Raw genomic sequence first — 15,479 nt, 5'->3', positions numbered from 1 at the left:
CAGTCGAGGATCAGCAGCTCCGACACTTCAGATTGAAGATGAAGGTTTTCAATCCAACACGAAGAGACGGAGAAGTCGAGGACCTGAAGACAAGAGGAAGTTATCATGACATTCTGTTTCCACACCAACAGAAGACTTCTCCCTAGACAACGTGTCGAGCATCAGTGAACACGCAGAGTAAAGTGACAGTGATTATTTTAGAAGCAAACATTGATGGCGTGTTTGTGATGAACAGTCTCGATGTCTGACGAGCACAAAATCCAATTGATCCATGTTGGTCAGGTATTGATTTGTGTCTGATGGTCTCTGATTTAATCATAATCCATCACTCGGTCTCCTCGCCTGCAGCAGAGATCCAGACCGAGAGAATCAATGATCTGATACGTGTCAATATTAATAACCACAGATCAGATAAATGCAGCGCTGCAGTTCTGCTGACAGTGACACGATGTGAGTGAGGCTCAGAGAGGAGGAGAGAGGAGGAGGAGAGAGGAGGAGGAGAGAGGAGGAGAGAGGACGAGAGAAGAGGAGAGAGGAGGAGAGGAGAGGAGGAGAGAGGAGGAGGAGAGAGGAGGAGCAGAGAGGAGGAGAGAGGAGGAGGAGAGGAGGAGAGAGGAGGAGGAGAGAGGAGGAGCGAGGAGGAGCGAGGAGGAGCAGAGAGGAGGAGAGAGGAGGAGCAGAGAGGAGGAGCAGAGAGGAGGAGAGAGGAGGAGAGGAGGAGAGGAGGGAGGAGGGAGGAGGAGAGAGGAGGAGCAGAGAGGAAGAGAGAGGAGGAGCGAGGAGGAGCGAGGAGGAGAGGAGGAGAGGAGGGAGGAGGGAGGAGGAGAGAGGAGGAGCAGAGAGGAAGAGAGAGGAGGAGCGAGGAGGAGCGAGGAGGAGGAGCAGAGAGGAGGAGAGAGGAGGAGAGAGGAGGAGGAGAGAGGAGGAGGAGAGAGGAGAGAGGAGGAGGAGAGAGGAGGAGCAGAGAGGAGGAGAGAGGAGGAGGAGAGAGGAGAGAGGAGGAGGAGAGAGGAGGAGCAGAGAGGAAGAGAGAGGAAGAGAGAGGAGCAGAGAGGAAGAGAGAGGAAGAGAGAGGAGGAGCGAGGAGGAGCGAGGAGGAGGAGCAGAGAGGAGGAGAGAGGAGGAGAGAGGAGGAGGAGAGAGGAGGAGCAGAGAGGAAGAGAGAGGAAGAGAGAGGAGCAGAGAGGAGGAGAGAGGAGGAGGAGAGAGGAGGAGGAGAGAGGAGGAGCAGAGAGGAGGAGAGAGGAGGAGGAGAGAGGAAGAGAGAGGAAGAGAGAGGAGCATGTGTTACTGTCTGTCCTCGACACAGTGAAGGTGTAACTGCCACCGGCTCATCACCTCTGACCTCTGCACCTGGAGAGTCCTGTTAGAAACACACACACACACACACACACACACACACACACACACACACACACACACACACACGAGGCAGGAGGTGAGAGCTGCACTGTTCACAGATGATGAGTTCAAAAAGCAGAAACAACGTGCAGAAGTTCAGCTGGAACAAAAAACCACAACATTACAGAACAGAACAAGTCCAGAGACTGTAAATATGATATATGAACATTTTCATATTTGTCTAATTGATTGAATGACACAAGCACAAGCCAGCCGGACGCTGACGACACATCTCTGACGTGAAACTGGACGATTCTACAAAAAGCACATGAACTTGAACAAAACGATGGAAACAGAAACAAACACGTGGGTTTTAACTTTCAGCTCCACTTTTAAATCCACTCTGGAATCTAACACTTGAGTCGTGAACGAGAAGGAGACGAGGAGACGAGCTGAGGGGAGAGGAAAGTGTGATACACCACAACCCCCGAATGAGGGTGGGGCTGCACACACAAAGACCCTGACGGAGCGAGAGTCCCGCTGCGAGAGCCGGTCCTCTGGACCCGCTCGGTCCGGCACCGGCTCACAAGATGGGCTGCAACATGTGTGTGGTCCAGAAGCCCGAGGACCAGTACAGGGTCATGTTCCAGGTGAGGGCTCAGAACTTCTCTGTCTCTTGTTAATCATCATCTCATTGTGCCTCAAACATTCATCGATATTCTCTCTTGTTTTCTTCTTCAACAGTTTTCATAATAATTCATATTCTTCTGTCTGTCAACAGAAACTCGTCACGTTCACTCAAATCATTAAAGTCAAATCATTCACATGTTAAATTCCTCTTTAGACAGTTTTTACTCTCAAATCAGTTCAAATCAAATCAACATCAGTTATTTGTATTATTGAAAAATACAATCATCATCATCATCATCATCATCAGTTCATTTAGTCACAATTTAAAATTTAAGTTAAAAAAAATCAATAAAACATTAGGTAATTAGAAACATGATAATGATAACATCATATTGAGCAATTAAAGAAATGAATGAAGCAAATCAACCACATGAATTAAACATGACTGGTGTATGAATTAATATGAGCTCCAGATCATGTGACACCAGAAATCTCCAGGTTGAACGCGGCAGATTTCATCACTTATGGACGATAATACAGATGATTATGATGAGGATGATACTTCAGTGACTACAGTGATTATGATCGAGGGGGAGAACAGAGCTGATCAGATAAGAGGAGCGATCTGCTGAGTGGTGCAGAGGCAGCAGGATGGAGGGGCTGGTGGGGTTGCCACGGTTACAGCCTCAGCACCACCACCTGTCCACTGGGACCACGGGCGGTTTGTGAGCGAGCTCGTCTGTGGCTGAGCCGCGGAAGCTCCGTGACACACGTGGTTCTCGTGCTCACTAAGCAGGAAAAACGCTCAGGACTCCCGGGAGGAGCAGAGCAACACTTTGAGTAACTGTGGCTCCGTCTGGGCCTCGTCTGGGCCTCGTCTGGGCCTCGTCTGGGCCTCGTCTGGGCCTCGTCTGGGCCTCGTCTGGGCCTCGTCTGGGCCTCGTCTGGGCTCCGTCCGGGCCTCGTCTGGGCCTCGTCCGGGGCTCCGTCCGGGCCTCGTCTGGGCCTCGTCTGGGCCTCGTCCGGGCCTCGCCTGGGCTTGTCTGGCCGCGCAGTAATGAGTCGAGCCGAGAGACGGAGGAGAGAGGGAGGGGACGAGTCGGGCTGCGTCTCGTTCTTTTCATCTCTTTCTGCTGTTTGCCCTCAGATTTCAGACGTAATTGATTTGAGCGCCTCGCGGAGCAGCAGTAAATACAAGAAGGTTTCCCCACAAACCTCTGTGTGTGTGTGTGTGTGTGTGTGTGTGTTGTGATCATAAAAAACTGGAGCAGGGGCCATAATTCCATAATCAGTGACCTTATATCTAACAGGCGGTGGTGGTGACGACAGCGGCAGCAGGCGGGTCAGAGTCTCTCAGAGTGGAAATCAAATGATTCCGCTGTCGTGGCGATGTGAGGTCAAACTGTATGTGTGAAGGTTTTCAGCTCTGACACGTGGTTTTCATGCAGCTGAGGAGGGAAGAAGGAGACGAAACATGCAGGAGAATCAGCAGCGGGTCTGAACACTGTGGTCCATGAGAGAACAGATGGACTGAACCAGAGCCAGAGCCCTCGGCTGTGAGAGCGGTTCACTGTCCGAGGGTCTGTTCACTGACACTGGACGGCTCATACAAGACCAATGATGAACCTAAATAAATATAATTGTATAAACTAAAAAACTAAAAATCCCAAATGCAGCCGAGAGGAAATTGCTGCTACGTCTCGGTTATTAGACGTAATGATCACAAACACACGTGCCGCTGCGCAGATGGTCCATTGATCCAGGAATCACGATGGAGTCCAATCAGAAAAAATAAAAAATCCTCATAAACAAAGACATCATTATATTTTCCACCCACATTTCATTCTTTCCCCTTCAGAGGTTTTCAGCTACGAGGTGTTCGCTATAATTACTCGTGTACATCACGTCTGACTGTATCTGACTGTGAACTATAAAAACAGAATCAGCAGCTTCACGCTGCATCAGGCTGTTGAATACGACTCTCCTCTTTGCCAAAGGAGTGAAACTCATGTTTTAAACATCAGGCAACACACACACACACACACACACACAACACCCCCCCCCCCCCCCCCCCCCCCCCCCCCCCCCCCCCCCCCCCCCCCCCTTCAGCCGCTCCCTTCTTCTTCTCGGCCCCGTCACAGTGAGGCAGGAGGCTGTTTCCATGGCAACCGGCATTATTAAACAAACCTTTTATTCACAATGACAGAAACATATTGACAGTCACAAGATGCAAAAAAATATCAATACAGTGAGAAACACACACACACACACACACACACACATAATATAATATTCCCAAATATTGGTTCCCTCTTGGCTCTTTCTTGCATTGTTCCATTAATCTCTGCATTTAATCCTCCAAATATAGAATCTATAAAATACAAATATATTAAAATAGAGGTGTTACTTCTGAAAACACGTTTTAAAATCGGATAAGACACAACCGATAAATACGAGACTAATAAATACTAATAAATAACGATAGAGTAACAGCACATTGACAAAAAAAATAATAAAAAATAAAAATATTTTTTATGGGATATATATATATCTATATCTATCTATCTCTATATATATATATATATATATATATATATATATATATTCATGCATCTGATTCTAGGGGCTCCACAGGAGTTGAAGTTGCTCATCAATCATACAGATCATTGAACATACTGTACATATCACATGTGAGCATGTGTGTCTGTCGGGTTCTGATCTTTCTAACGTGACTCATGGATCATGAACAGAAGCTCAGCAGCGTCACTGTAACGTCACTCAGCTTGAGTCGCTCGCTGTTCTTCCATCACTACGACAACAAGTCTGCCACATGAATGATGATGTTTTGTGAAATGATGCAGTTATATATATTTATTCTCCCACTGAGACTTGTTAGCTTCATCACAGTCTGAGCCGCAGCTTTGAAATCAATATCTTCTCACTGTTGCCAGTTCATAATTGAACTTGTATATTAATGTGGGATCAGTGATTTGATCAGACGACAGGGGTCACGGTCTGAGCAGAGGTCAACTCCGTCTCCAGGTTAATTGATTTTCCGAGGATGCGACTGGTCAAAGCATGCGAGAGATGAGAAAAATCAATTACTGGACAAGTGAAATTCAATTCTTCTGCATCAACACTTGTAGGAAAAAAACATAAATCTGAATTAAGAAGAAATCTGATGCTTCTCTCAGGCCACACTTCAGATTCAGGCGGTGAGTGTGTGTGAGCCCGTTGTACAGAACATTCATTCATCTGCTCTCTGATAAAAAACAATTATGCATCAACCACTTCAATCCACACAAGCTTCCATTGTGTCTGTTCACTCAGAGTCGAGCTCGCTCCACATTTGTATTCACGCTGCAAATTCCTTGAAAGCTTGTTTCCAACATTTCTCTCCTGCATCATTAGCATCGGCCCACCTCCCGTCCGCCCAACTACCCACGATGCACTGGGGCCTCTCCTCCCCTCTACCCACGATGCACTGGGGGCTGAACTTTCTGCTTCTCTTTCATCTCTGCCCACCTCCACCCCCCGCCCCCGCCCCCCTGCTGTGAATTATAAGGCTTTGCTTTAAATTTTTTTTGTTTTCTTCAGCATTTCAAATCTAATTTGTAACCCAAACACACAGATTGAGGGGTCAGGGTCTGGGTCTGGGTCTTGTTCTGGGTCTTGTTCTGGGTCTGGGTCTGGGTCAGGGTCTGGGTCAGGGTCTGGGTCAGGGTCAGGGTCTGGGTCCGGGTCTGGGTCAGGGTCTGGGTCTGGGTCAGGGTCTGGGTCTGGGTCTGGGTCTGGGTCAGGGTCTGGGTCAGGGTCAGGGTCAGGGTCAGGGTCTGGGTCTGGGTCTTGTTCTGGGTCTTGGTCAGGGTCTGGGTCAGGGTCTGGGTCTGGGTCTGGGTCTTGTTCTGGGTCTTGTTCTGGGTCTGGGTCTGGGTCTGGGTCAGGGTCTTGTTCTGGGTCTTGTTCTGGGTCTGGGTCAGGGTCTGGGTCTGGGTCAGGGTCTGGGTCAGGGTCTGGGTCAGGGTCTGGGTCAGGGTCAGGGTCTGGGTCTGGGTCAGGGTCTGGGTCAGGGTCTGGGTCAGGGTCTGGGTCAGGGTCTGGGGATGTGTGTCACGGCTTCAATGCTTGTGTAGCAGACGACCCACTAACCCAGAGATAATGGATTACATGTAAGAGTGTAATGTATTCTCCATCAACAACCATCACCCTGCGTGACGTGTCAGCACCTCTCATTGATAATGAATGAGCAGTCGTCCTCTCTCTCTCTCTCGTCCTCTCGTCCTCTCTCCTCCTCTCTCCTCCTCTCTCTCTCCTCCTCTCTCTCTCCTCCTCTCTCGTCCTCTCTCCTCCTCTCTCTCTCCTCCTCTCTCGTCCTCTCTCGTCCTCTCTCGTCCTCTCTCTCTCTCTCTCCCCCTCTCTCTCTCCCCCTCTCTCCCCCTCTCTCCCCCTCTCTCTCTCCCCCTCTCTCCCCCTCTCTCCCCCTCTCTCTCTCCTCCTCTCTCGTCCTCTCTCCTCCTCTCTCTCTCCTCCTCTCTCGTCCTCTCTCGTCCTCTCTCGTCCTCTCTCTCTCCCCCTCTCTCCCCCTCTCTCGTCCTCTCTCCCCCTCTCTCCCCCTCTCTCTCTCGTCCTCTCTCCCCCTCTCTCGTCCTCTCTCTCCCTCTCTCTCTCGTCCTCTCTCCCCCTCTCTCGTCCTCTCTCCCCCTCTCTCGTCCTCTCTCCCCCTCTCTCTCAGTATTCAGACCTGTCACTCTCGACCCCGCGGAGCAGTTTCCTTTTAGCCTCCTCTCTGATCCCACTCAGTCTCCGAGAGACGAGGCTCATTAAGACACACTGCAAGATTTATGAAGGGACATTAGTGTGAGGAGGCACACACACACACACACGCACGCACGCACGCACACACACACACACACACACACGCACGCACGCACGCACACACACACACACACACACACACACACACACACGGAGGTGGACGGCCTGGAATAGGTGGATATAGAGGATTGTGAGTTCTCATCTCCAGGGAAGGGACAGGTCGACAGAACTGCTGAGTCGGGAGAAAACAGGAGAACATGCGCAGACAGAGGACAAGAGAAGAGAAAGAGAAATGAATGTGAGCATGGAAACATGGCAGAGGAGGAAAGGTGGAGCAGAGAAGTGGTGGTGGTGCAGCTGCATGAGAGAGAAGCAAATAATACAAAAAAAATAGATGAGAAATGGTTGAATGTGGGAGAAAACCATTTTTAATTATTGAAACCTTTATTTAAATTGAACCAAGAGTTCGGTCTGTATCAATTTAATTAATTAGCGTTATAACGAATTATTGTCAAAATGTAGCTTATTATCGGGCCGCGCTTGTTCATTTTAAATTCTTTGGCTGGTGTTTTGAGGATCTATTGTTTTATGAGCCAAACAAGTGGACCATTTGAACGTGTAAAAACAAAGTGACAGAAAGAAGCAGACGAGCTCATTATTTTCTATAATTGTACTTTTTTTATTTCCCCTTTCCTTCCTGCTGTTTGGGGGGAGGAGAAGTGAAATGTTCCATATGAAACAGGATTTGTAAAATTGTTATGAAACACATTTCTACACTTTATATTTCAATATATGTATTTAAATGAACCGTCAGTGTCCAGAGAGAGATGTCAGAGTGACTGGATGTGTGAAGTCACAGTGAAACTTCAGCGTCTCTGGAATAAAAATACGTCTTTATTATTTGAATGCATTTTCAAGTTTTGATCCTTAAGAAGATATGTCTTTTAGCAATGAAAAGTGCTCTATAAATGAAATTTATTATTATTACTATTTTTATTATTATTATTATTATTATTATTATAATATTTGTTTTTATTTCAATATAGTTTTAGTTCTCTTTTTAAGGAGCTCTGCAAAGAAACAGGTCAACTTTGGCCTGTCTAATGAATATGTTCATATTTCAGAATAGTTCAGAGTGAGTTCTGGTCTCTTGTATTAATCTCCTCATGGATCCTGGTCAATGATGTCGTGTTGTTGGTTGCTCAGCAACAGAGTGATGGTGAGCGCTGACAGACCCTCGGCCTGAACGGCCCTTTAGGTTCTCCGACCGCTCCCAGTTGTGATCAATCCTCTGTCGTCTGTTTGACTTCTGTCTCTGCTTCTCTCCACAGAACGCTCATTTTAACAACATGCTGAACTCTTTCGATGCTGATGCTCGATTCAAGGTTTTCACTCAACAGATTTCTGTCCTGCTGCTTGATGTGATGTTCACGTTTGCTGTAGTTGCCTCCTGTTCCTGTGTTTAACTAAACTTGTGTTTGATAGAACTGCAGACGTCCTTCTGTCTCTGTCTTCCTCGCTTCTTCTTATTCATGTCAGCTTCTTTCTGCTTCGTCTTTTCACTCTGTCAATCTCCTGTGTTTCTTTTTCTGCACCTTGTGGCTAAAATTAAATGTACTGCATCTTCCTCCCTGAACCAAATCACTCGTCATCCTGCTCCTGCTCCTCCTCTTCCTCTTCCTCCTCCTGCTCCTCGTCCTCCTCTTCCTCCTCATCTTCCTCTTCCTCCTCCTCTTCCTCCTCCTCCTCCTCCCCCTCGTCTTCCTTTTCCTTCTCCTCCTCCTCTTCCTCCTCATCTTCCTCCTCATCTTCCTCTTCCTCCTCCTGCTCCTCGTCCTCCTCGTCCTCCTCCCCCTCGTCTTCCTCTTCCTCCTCCTCCTCCTCTTCCTCCCCCTCATCTTCCTCTTCCTCCTCCTGCTCCTCGTCCTCCTCTTCCTCCTCCTGCTCTTCGTCCTCCTCCCCCTCTTCCTCCCCCTCATCTTCCTCCTCCTCGTCCTCCTCGTCCTCCTCCTGCTCCTCGTCCTCCTCGTCCTCCTCGTCCTCGTCTTCCTCTTCCTCCTCCTCCTCCTCTTCCTCCCCCTCATCTTCCTCTTCCTCCTCCTGCTCCTCGTCCTCCTCTTCCTCCTCATCTTCCTCTTCCTCCTCCTGCTCCTCGTCCTCCTCGTCCTCCTCGTCCTCCTCCCCCTCGTCTTCCTCTTTCTCCTCCTCCTCCTCTTCCTCCCCCTCATCTTCCTCCTCCTCCTCCTCCTCCCCCTCCTCCTCCTCTTCCTCCCCCTCCTCCTCCTCCTCCTCCTCCTCCCCCTCCTCCTCCTCTTCGCTCCCCTGCGAACTGGTTTGATATCGAGTCATCTTGTTTTCCAGGTGAATGGGAAGGAGCTGACGCGCCTCTCTGGGGATCCCACTCTGGACATACGAGACCCCATACTGTCCAACATCCTGCGGCGCGGCGCTCGCCGGCGGGCCGGTCTGGCCGCAGCTCCCGGAGGGTTCGTGCCAGTGACCATGGGCGTGGCCGACTGTGTGGACAGCTGCACGCAGACAGACATCAGCTTCCAGCATATGTTGACGTTGGGCAGGAGCAGCCAGCATCCCTGTGGAGCTCCGCCCCCACCCGACCCGCCGCCCTCCCCTCCGCTGCCGCCGCTGCTGGAGCCGGATCTGCTCGATGAACTGTGAGTGGGAGAAGCTTCTCCAACTGTCAGACCAGAACTCGTCTGGCGTTTGGGTTCAGTCCAAACTATTCTGTTTCCACACATTCTAAGTTTCTCCAACTGTGTCCTGACTGTTCTCGTCCTCAGCTTCATCGAGCCGGTTTACTACGACCCCACGGACTACTTCGACATCACTCAGCATGAGGTGGACCGGCAGGACGAGCTGGAATACGAGGTGAGAGCCCGTTAGTGACTCAGACTCTGCTGCAGACGATGACGTCCTCTGAACGTCTCTCTCTTCTCTCCGCCGGCACCAGGAGGTGGAGCTGTGTAAGTCCCGTCAGCAGGACAAACTGGGCCTGACGGTGTGTTACAGAACCGACGAGGAGGAGGACCTGGGCATCTACGTGGGAGAGGTGAAGAAAGTCATGTGGAATCATACTGCCAAACACACTGCTTCTCTGAAATAAGTCCTTCTACATTGATTCATACTTTGCAGGTGAACCCGAACAGTATCGCTGCAGTAGATGGTCGCATCCGCAAAGGAGACAGAATATTACAGGTACAGGTCCCAGCAGTCCTTATGGATCAGATACTGTAGTGTCTAACTCTTCTTCAACAAATCTCTCATTGTACCAATGAACCAATGACACAGACGTCTTGGATGACCTCTGACCCAGCGCAGAGCGGGAGTCACTTTTAATACACACTTACTGCAAATAGTGCCGCATTTATTCTGAATTCTTTCATAAGTGCTTGAATATCATTTCACCCCTGCTACTAAAGGGAAGAGAGGTTTTATTTTTCAGTGTTGGAATTCTAAAGAAAAACCATTTCCTGACGTTAGTGATGTAATTGAATCCAGCGTCTCACATGATCTGACTCCTGTTTCTGTGTCAGATCAACGGAGTGGACGTCCAGGACCGAGAGGAGGCGGTGTGGATCCTCACCAGAGAGGACAGCACCAACGTGTCCCTGCTGCTGGCCCGACCCGAGATGGAGGTGAGGGAAGTGGATCCTCGGTGTTCAGGGATCGGTCTGAATACTGGCCTCCTCTTTTCATTACTTTACATTCCTGGATGTATGACGCTAGTCCTCCACATTAACATTCAGACTGTACAGAAGCAGACAGATGATACAGTGGAGAGAGAAGGTGAGGAGGCACATGATGGGAACACAGATAACGTGAAGAACCAGGCGAAGACAAATGGAGCTTGTACTCACGCCGCTGATGTGGCGGCGCTTTGTTTCCCTCAAGGTCACGTCTCTGCAGACGAGGGCGTAGAGACACACGACGGCCTTCAACTCACTCCTGCAAAATATGCTGTTAACAACATAAGTTGACATGTCGAACCCAAGACATTGCTTTTCATCGCACAACATTGTTAAAAAAGAAAAGAAAAGAGAATTCTGCAGATGGAGAGAAAACAGACAAAGATCTGTAGGCTGGGTCTGCACAGACGGAGCCAGAGGGCAGATTTCAAAGGATCTCATTAAAATGGTCCAAGTCAAAGGTGCACACACACACACACACACACACACACACACACACACACACACACACACACACACACACACACACACACACACACACACACACACACACACACACATCCTTGTTTTAGGAGAGCGGAGCGCAGGTTTCACCGCCTGTGAACGAGATTTACGTTGCCAAGGTTCCACATTAAGATTCCAGTGAGCAGACGGAGAATCATCAGAGGGAAAAATGCACGAGTGGAGATTAAAGCTTGATCTGTTGCCTCGAGGGAGGACGGGGAGAGAACCGAAGGGCTTGTGGAAGAATAGGAATGAAGAAAGACAATAATCAATACTTCCCATCTCGCAGTCTGTGTGTAATTCACATTCAATCAAACCAATTAGCAGAAGATAAAATGCAGATCTGTGAGTGAAGGGTTTTTCTTATCTGAGCACAAGTATTTACATTTCATTTGATCAGCGGAATCAAATCAAAACAGAAAAGTAAATTAAAAAATAAATGATAAATAAATAAATAAGTAACATTAGAGACAACAACAAATATCAAACACTATTATTCATCTTCAAAGATCTGATCTCTCTGGCAGTTTCACGGTCTAATACCAAAAACTATGAAACTAGTCATCGCCATCAGGTAGATGTTAAACAAAGTTACTGTTTCTTACTCACAGTTAATTCACCGAAACTAAAAACTATTTCTTTTTCAACATGATAATAAAATCACACACTGCTCTGACGCCATCTAGTGGCAGAGATGAATACTACTGTCTACTAGGACACATGAACACATGAACACATGAACACATGAAAACATGAAAACTGCTTTAAACAGTAGTTTCTCAGCAGCAGTGGATCAAATGAATCAGTTGAATGAAAAGACGTCACTCGTCCTGATGAACCCACAGAGATTAAAGCTCTATGACGCTTTTCTGTGTCGTTCAGCTCCTTGTTTCTTATTTTCAAACCTGTTACTTGACAATGTTCTAAACTTAAAGTTATAAAGCAGGTGGTGAACAAAGATGAGCATTAAGATCCAGAACAGAGCTAAAGTGAGAGTGAACATTGGAATCATATTCATCAGATGAACACTGTTGTGTTCCTCCTGCTCCCAGGGACAGGTCATGGGACCCTCCCCCGTCTGCACAGGAGACATGGAGTCAGGGGACATCTGTGTGTCTTCTTCTGTCTCCTTGTAGTCGATTGAATCCCAACACGTATTAACAGTCACTTCAAACGGAGGCTCTGGAGATATCAAGATATTGTCTTTATCAATAGCACTAATACAAAGTTTCCTTGTGTTCTGTTCTCCTCAACCTTAAACTCGCCTGCCACCTTTACCTTTCAGAATGACAACCAGCTGGACCCAGATGAGCTGGACGACCTGGAGCCGCTGGACAACGCCGTCCACCTGCCCAGCAGCCACAGAGTGCGGAGCAGCTCCGTCCTCGGGGCTGGAGCAGGCGGTGTCGCGGGTGGAGCTCTGCTCGGTGGTCACTGTCGCTCAATCAGCAGGGACTCACCTGATCTGCTCCAGACGGTGCTGAGCAACAGCCAGGAGCTGGACAGTGGTGTGGGCCGTACGGATGAAAGCACTCGGTACGAGGAGTCGTCCGAACACGACCTGCTGGGAGACGACCACACCAGCGCCTCCAACACAAACGCCACCAACACACCCGGCAGCATGCGCAAGTTCCTGTCTGGTAGGAGCGACACGCCGCCCCTGTTGCACTCCCAGGACCTGCAGTTCAGCACCGACTCCCTCCTGGGGCTGGACTGTGCTCATGGTGGAGGGCTGGAGCAGCTGGAGAGGACCTACATGTCCGATCCTGTGAGGATGATGATGCCGGGGTTGACTGAGGAGGAGTGCGAGAGGTACAAAGAGCTGCTAGAAATCAAGTGTTACTACGAGAAGAACGGCAACGCAATGCTGCTGCTGGGAGGCCAGGACGAAGGGGGTGTCCCGCTGGACGTGAACCGGAACGAGAGCCTGACGCAGCATGAGATGGCTCTTCTGGAGGAGGAACTGCGCCACTTGGAGTTCAAGTGTCGCAACATCCTGAGGGCGCAGAAGATGCAGCAGCTGAGGGAGCGATGTCTGAAGGCGTGGCCTCTCGAGGACAAGAACGGAGCAGGAGCAGGAGTTGGAGTCGGTGCTGGACGCTTGGACATTAGTGCTTCGGTCACTGAGGAATCCTGTCGCCACGCGTTGTCAGATATCAACGAGCTCCCAGAGAGGGAGCGCTCAGACAAGGACAGTACGAGTGCCTACAACACTGGAGGGGAGAGTTGCAGGAGCACTCCTCTGGTCAACGAACAGTACCCATCACCCTCCACTCAGAGTCTGGAGCGAGGAGAGTCGCTTTGTTCCGCAGGTTTACAGTTTCCAACCTCCACGAGGCAGAGAGAGAGGGGAACCAGGACCGAAAGAGGGGACGGGGTCCAATCAAACCTGAACCAACCCAACTCTCAATGTCAGCGAAGAGCAGCGGAGCCTAAGACATCCAGCCCTGGTGCTAAGGTCAGGTCCCTGTCCCGGGACGGAGGAACCAGGAGGGGCTCAGATGGCGGAGTGAGACGTAACCCTAAAGCCAACGGGTCAGCAGAGAGGACCGGTGGGCGCAGTGCAGAAAACAGCCCCTACCTGTCCCGTCGCCAAACTGAATCAAAGCCGCCTCCGCGCTACCTGAGCTGCATGCAGCTGAGGTCTCCCTCCGCCTGTGAGCAGCTCGGTGGCCTCAGAGAGACCCGAGAGGTCGGCATGGAGACCGGAGGGGATGCCAGCCCCATGAGTTTGGGAAGCACGTGCAAGGGAGTTGCCCAGGTCCCGGGCCCCGTACCGGTACCCCTGTCCCCCTCACTGATGCCCGCCTCCCCTCGTATGGAGTGGAAGGTGAAGATCCGCAGTGATGGCTCGCGGTACGTGGCCAAGCGGCCCGTGAGGGATCGCCTCCTGAAGGCTCGCGCCATGAAGATCAGGGAAGAGCGCAGCGGCATGACGACGGACGACGACGCTGTGAGCGAAATGAAGATGGGCCGCTACTGGAGCAAAGAGGAGCGCAAGCAGCAGCTGCAGAAGGCCCGCGAGCAGCGGCGGCGCAGGGAGTTCATGATGCAGAGTCGCCTCGACTGTCTGAGAGAGCGGGAGAGGGAGCAGGGCGGCGGTGGTCCGCAGGAGGCGACACCCCCGCAGGAGACCAACTCCATCCTGGAGCTTTGCCACCGCAGGAGCATGAAGAAGCGCAGTCGCAGAATCCTGGACAACTGGATCACTATTCAGGAGCTGCTGGCTCATGGGAGCAGGTCTGCCGACGGGAAGAAAGTGTACAACCCGCTGTTATCTGTCACCACCGTCTGAGACCTTGTGACGTGGCAGATGGAGAGAGAAGGACGTGACATGATGTTTGAACACAATCTCCCTTCGGCAGCACGGGTCAGTGATGGGAACTCAAAGGAACGACTTTAGGCCCAAACCTGAACTGTTGAGATGGGAGAAGACGGTCGTCTCGACGTTAACAATCCTCTCGCTTTACATTCGTCTGTTTCATGGTCCAACGGACCCAAACCACGATTTTCGCGATGCTTCGCATCTCACGTGTGAAAAAGACACGTCGCCATTCGTGACCGGTCAAGTTACGTGAAGGACAGATGCTGGGAGAGATGGCGCCACCTACTGTTTGTGATCTCTGCAGCAGGCCTCCGTCACGTTGACGAATGACGGAAGGAAAATCCACTGATGTGCCATGAAGCTGTTTGTGTCAACGCAGGACGTTTGTCTTGTTCATGTCGTCGAGACATTCTCTTCGTTCCTGTCGTGTTCGTCTTCAAAAGCTTCTTTTGTTCTGAAATCAGACACAATCATCAGAACGTCTTTTTGATATGAATGAGCGGTGCCTTCCTCCGGCAGGTTCGACTGTACAGCACAATTTGACAGTTTTTTTTAAAGAAAAGCACATTGTATCATACGAAGCACAGAAATCATTTGATTTTGTTTCACAAGACAAAATATCAAAGTCCTGTTTATCCACTTCAGGTCTTTTCCAGATCGATACGTTTTGATCAGTTTGATGTTTAATTTATTTAAATGCCGACTGTGATCGAGGCTGTTTCACAGAAAATGATGATTATTCTTCGCTTCAAGACATCTACTGTACATCTACTGTACTATTTCATTCATGACTTGTTTGATTTCCAAATGCGACTTTTTAATTCTTTGCTCTCAGAATCGACCACTGGATCATAATCCAACAAGAACAATGACAGTCTGACGTGTCTGAGTTATAAACAGCTGATTAATTAATTTGGCTCACCTGCATGTTTTGATGTCTTCACCCTCATGTACTTCATCATTCTGTAGTCGTGAATGTTTCTATGATCTGCTCATAGCATAGAGAAAAAAACCTGTGGTATTCTTCTTGTTTGTTGAGTGTTGTGATGTCGTGTCGGCCATTTTGCAGTGAAAAGCTTTTCTAAAATAAATGCTGTGATCATAAAAACTGTGTCGCGTTTCAAACTTTTAATAACTCAGAGAAATTAAATCCAGTTTGA

The 15,479-nt window shown here is 49.5% G+C and overlaps 1 protein-coding gene and 1 long non-coding RNA gene across 4 annotated transcripts in view; both read left to right on the top strand.

Moving 5' to 3' along the window:
- Window positions 1-59, top strand: part of LOC124849870 — a 7,660-nt gene extending 7,601 nt beyond the window's left edge. Inside the window, exon 5 of the long non-coding RNA XR_007030428.1 lies at window positions 1-59. This exon is cut by the window's left edge and continues 566 nt beyond it. This is a non-coding gene — a long non-coding RNA (uncharacterized LOC124849870).
- Window positions 60-1,192: 1,133 nt separating this feature from the next.
- On the top strand, window positions 1,193-15,427 carry LOC118317436 (PDZ domain-containing protein 4-like). 3 transcript variants are annotated; one of them, XM_035646107.2, is made up of 9 exons: window positions 1,193-1,991; window positions 6,995-7,084; window positions 8,118-8,171; window positions 9,148-9,458; window positions 9,585-9,672; window positions 9,755-9,853; window positions 9,937-9,999; window positions 10,338-10,439; window positions 12,280-15,427. In XM_035646107.2, the coding sequence occupies exons 1-9, from the start codon at window positions 1,932-1,934 to the stop codon at window positions 14,287-14,289; spliced, it is 2,877 nt and encodes a 958-aa protein (XP_035502000.1). In that variant the 5' UTR covers window positions 1,193-1,931; the 3' UTR covers window positions 14,290-15,427. The 3 variants fall into 3 exon arrangements, with proteins under 3 accessions (XP_035502000.1, XP_035502001.1, XP_035502002.1); XM_035646108.2 differs by lacking the exon at window positions 6,995-7,084; XM_035646109.2 differs by lacking the exons at window positions 6,995-7,084; window positions 8,118-8,171.
- The last annotated feature ends 52 nt before the right edge of the window (window positions 15,428-15,479 follow it).

The sequence above is a fragment of the Scophthalmus maximus genome, chromosome 3 (genome assembly GCF_022379125.1).
Source record: "Scophthalmus maximus strain ysfricsl-2021 chromosome 3, ASM2237912v1, whole genome shotgun sequence".
Lineage (NCBI taxonomy): Eukaryota > Metazoa > Chordata > Actinopteri > Pleuronectiformes > Scophthalmidae > Scophthalmus > Scophthalmus maximus.
This window is presented reverse-complemented; position numbering and strand designations above follow the sequence as displayed.

Excerpts from the sequence above, each read along its gene's own strand:
- LOC118317436 (XM_035646107.2), top strand. The coding sequence starts at position 1,932 with ATGGGCTGCAACATGTGTGTGGTCCAGAAGCCCGAGGACCAGTACAGG. Across the intron at positions 9,459-9,584 it reads CCGGATCTGCTCGATGAACT|CTTCATCGAGCCGGTTTACT; the intron begins GTGAGTGGGAGA and ends TCTCGTCCTCAG. Across the intron at positions 9,673-9,754 it reads AGGACGAGCTGGAATACGAG|GAGGTGGAGCTGTGTAAGTC; the intron begins GTGAGAGCCCGT and ends CGCCGGCACCAG.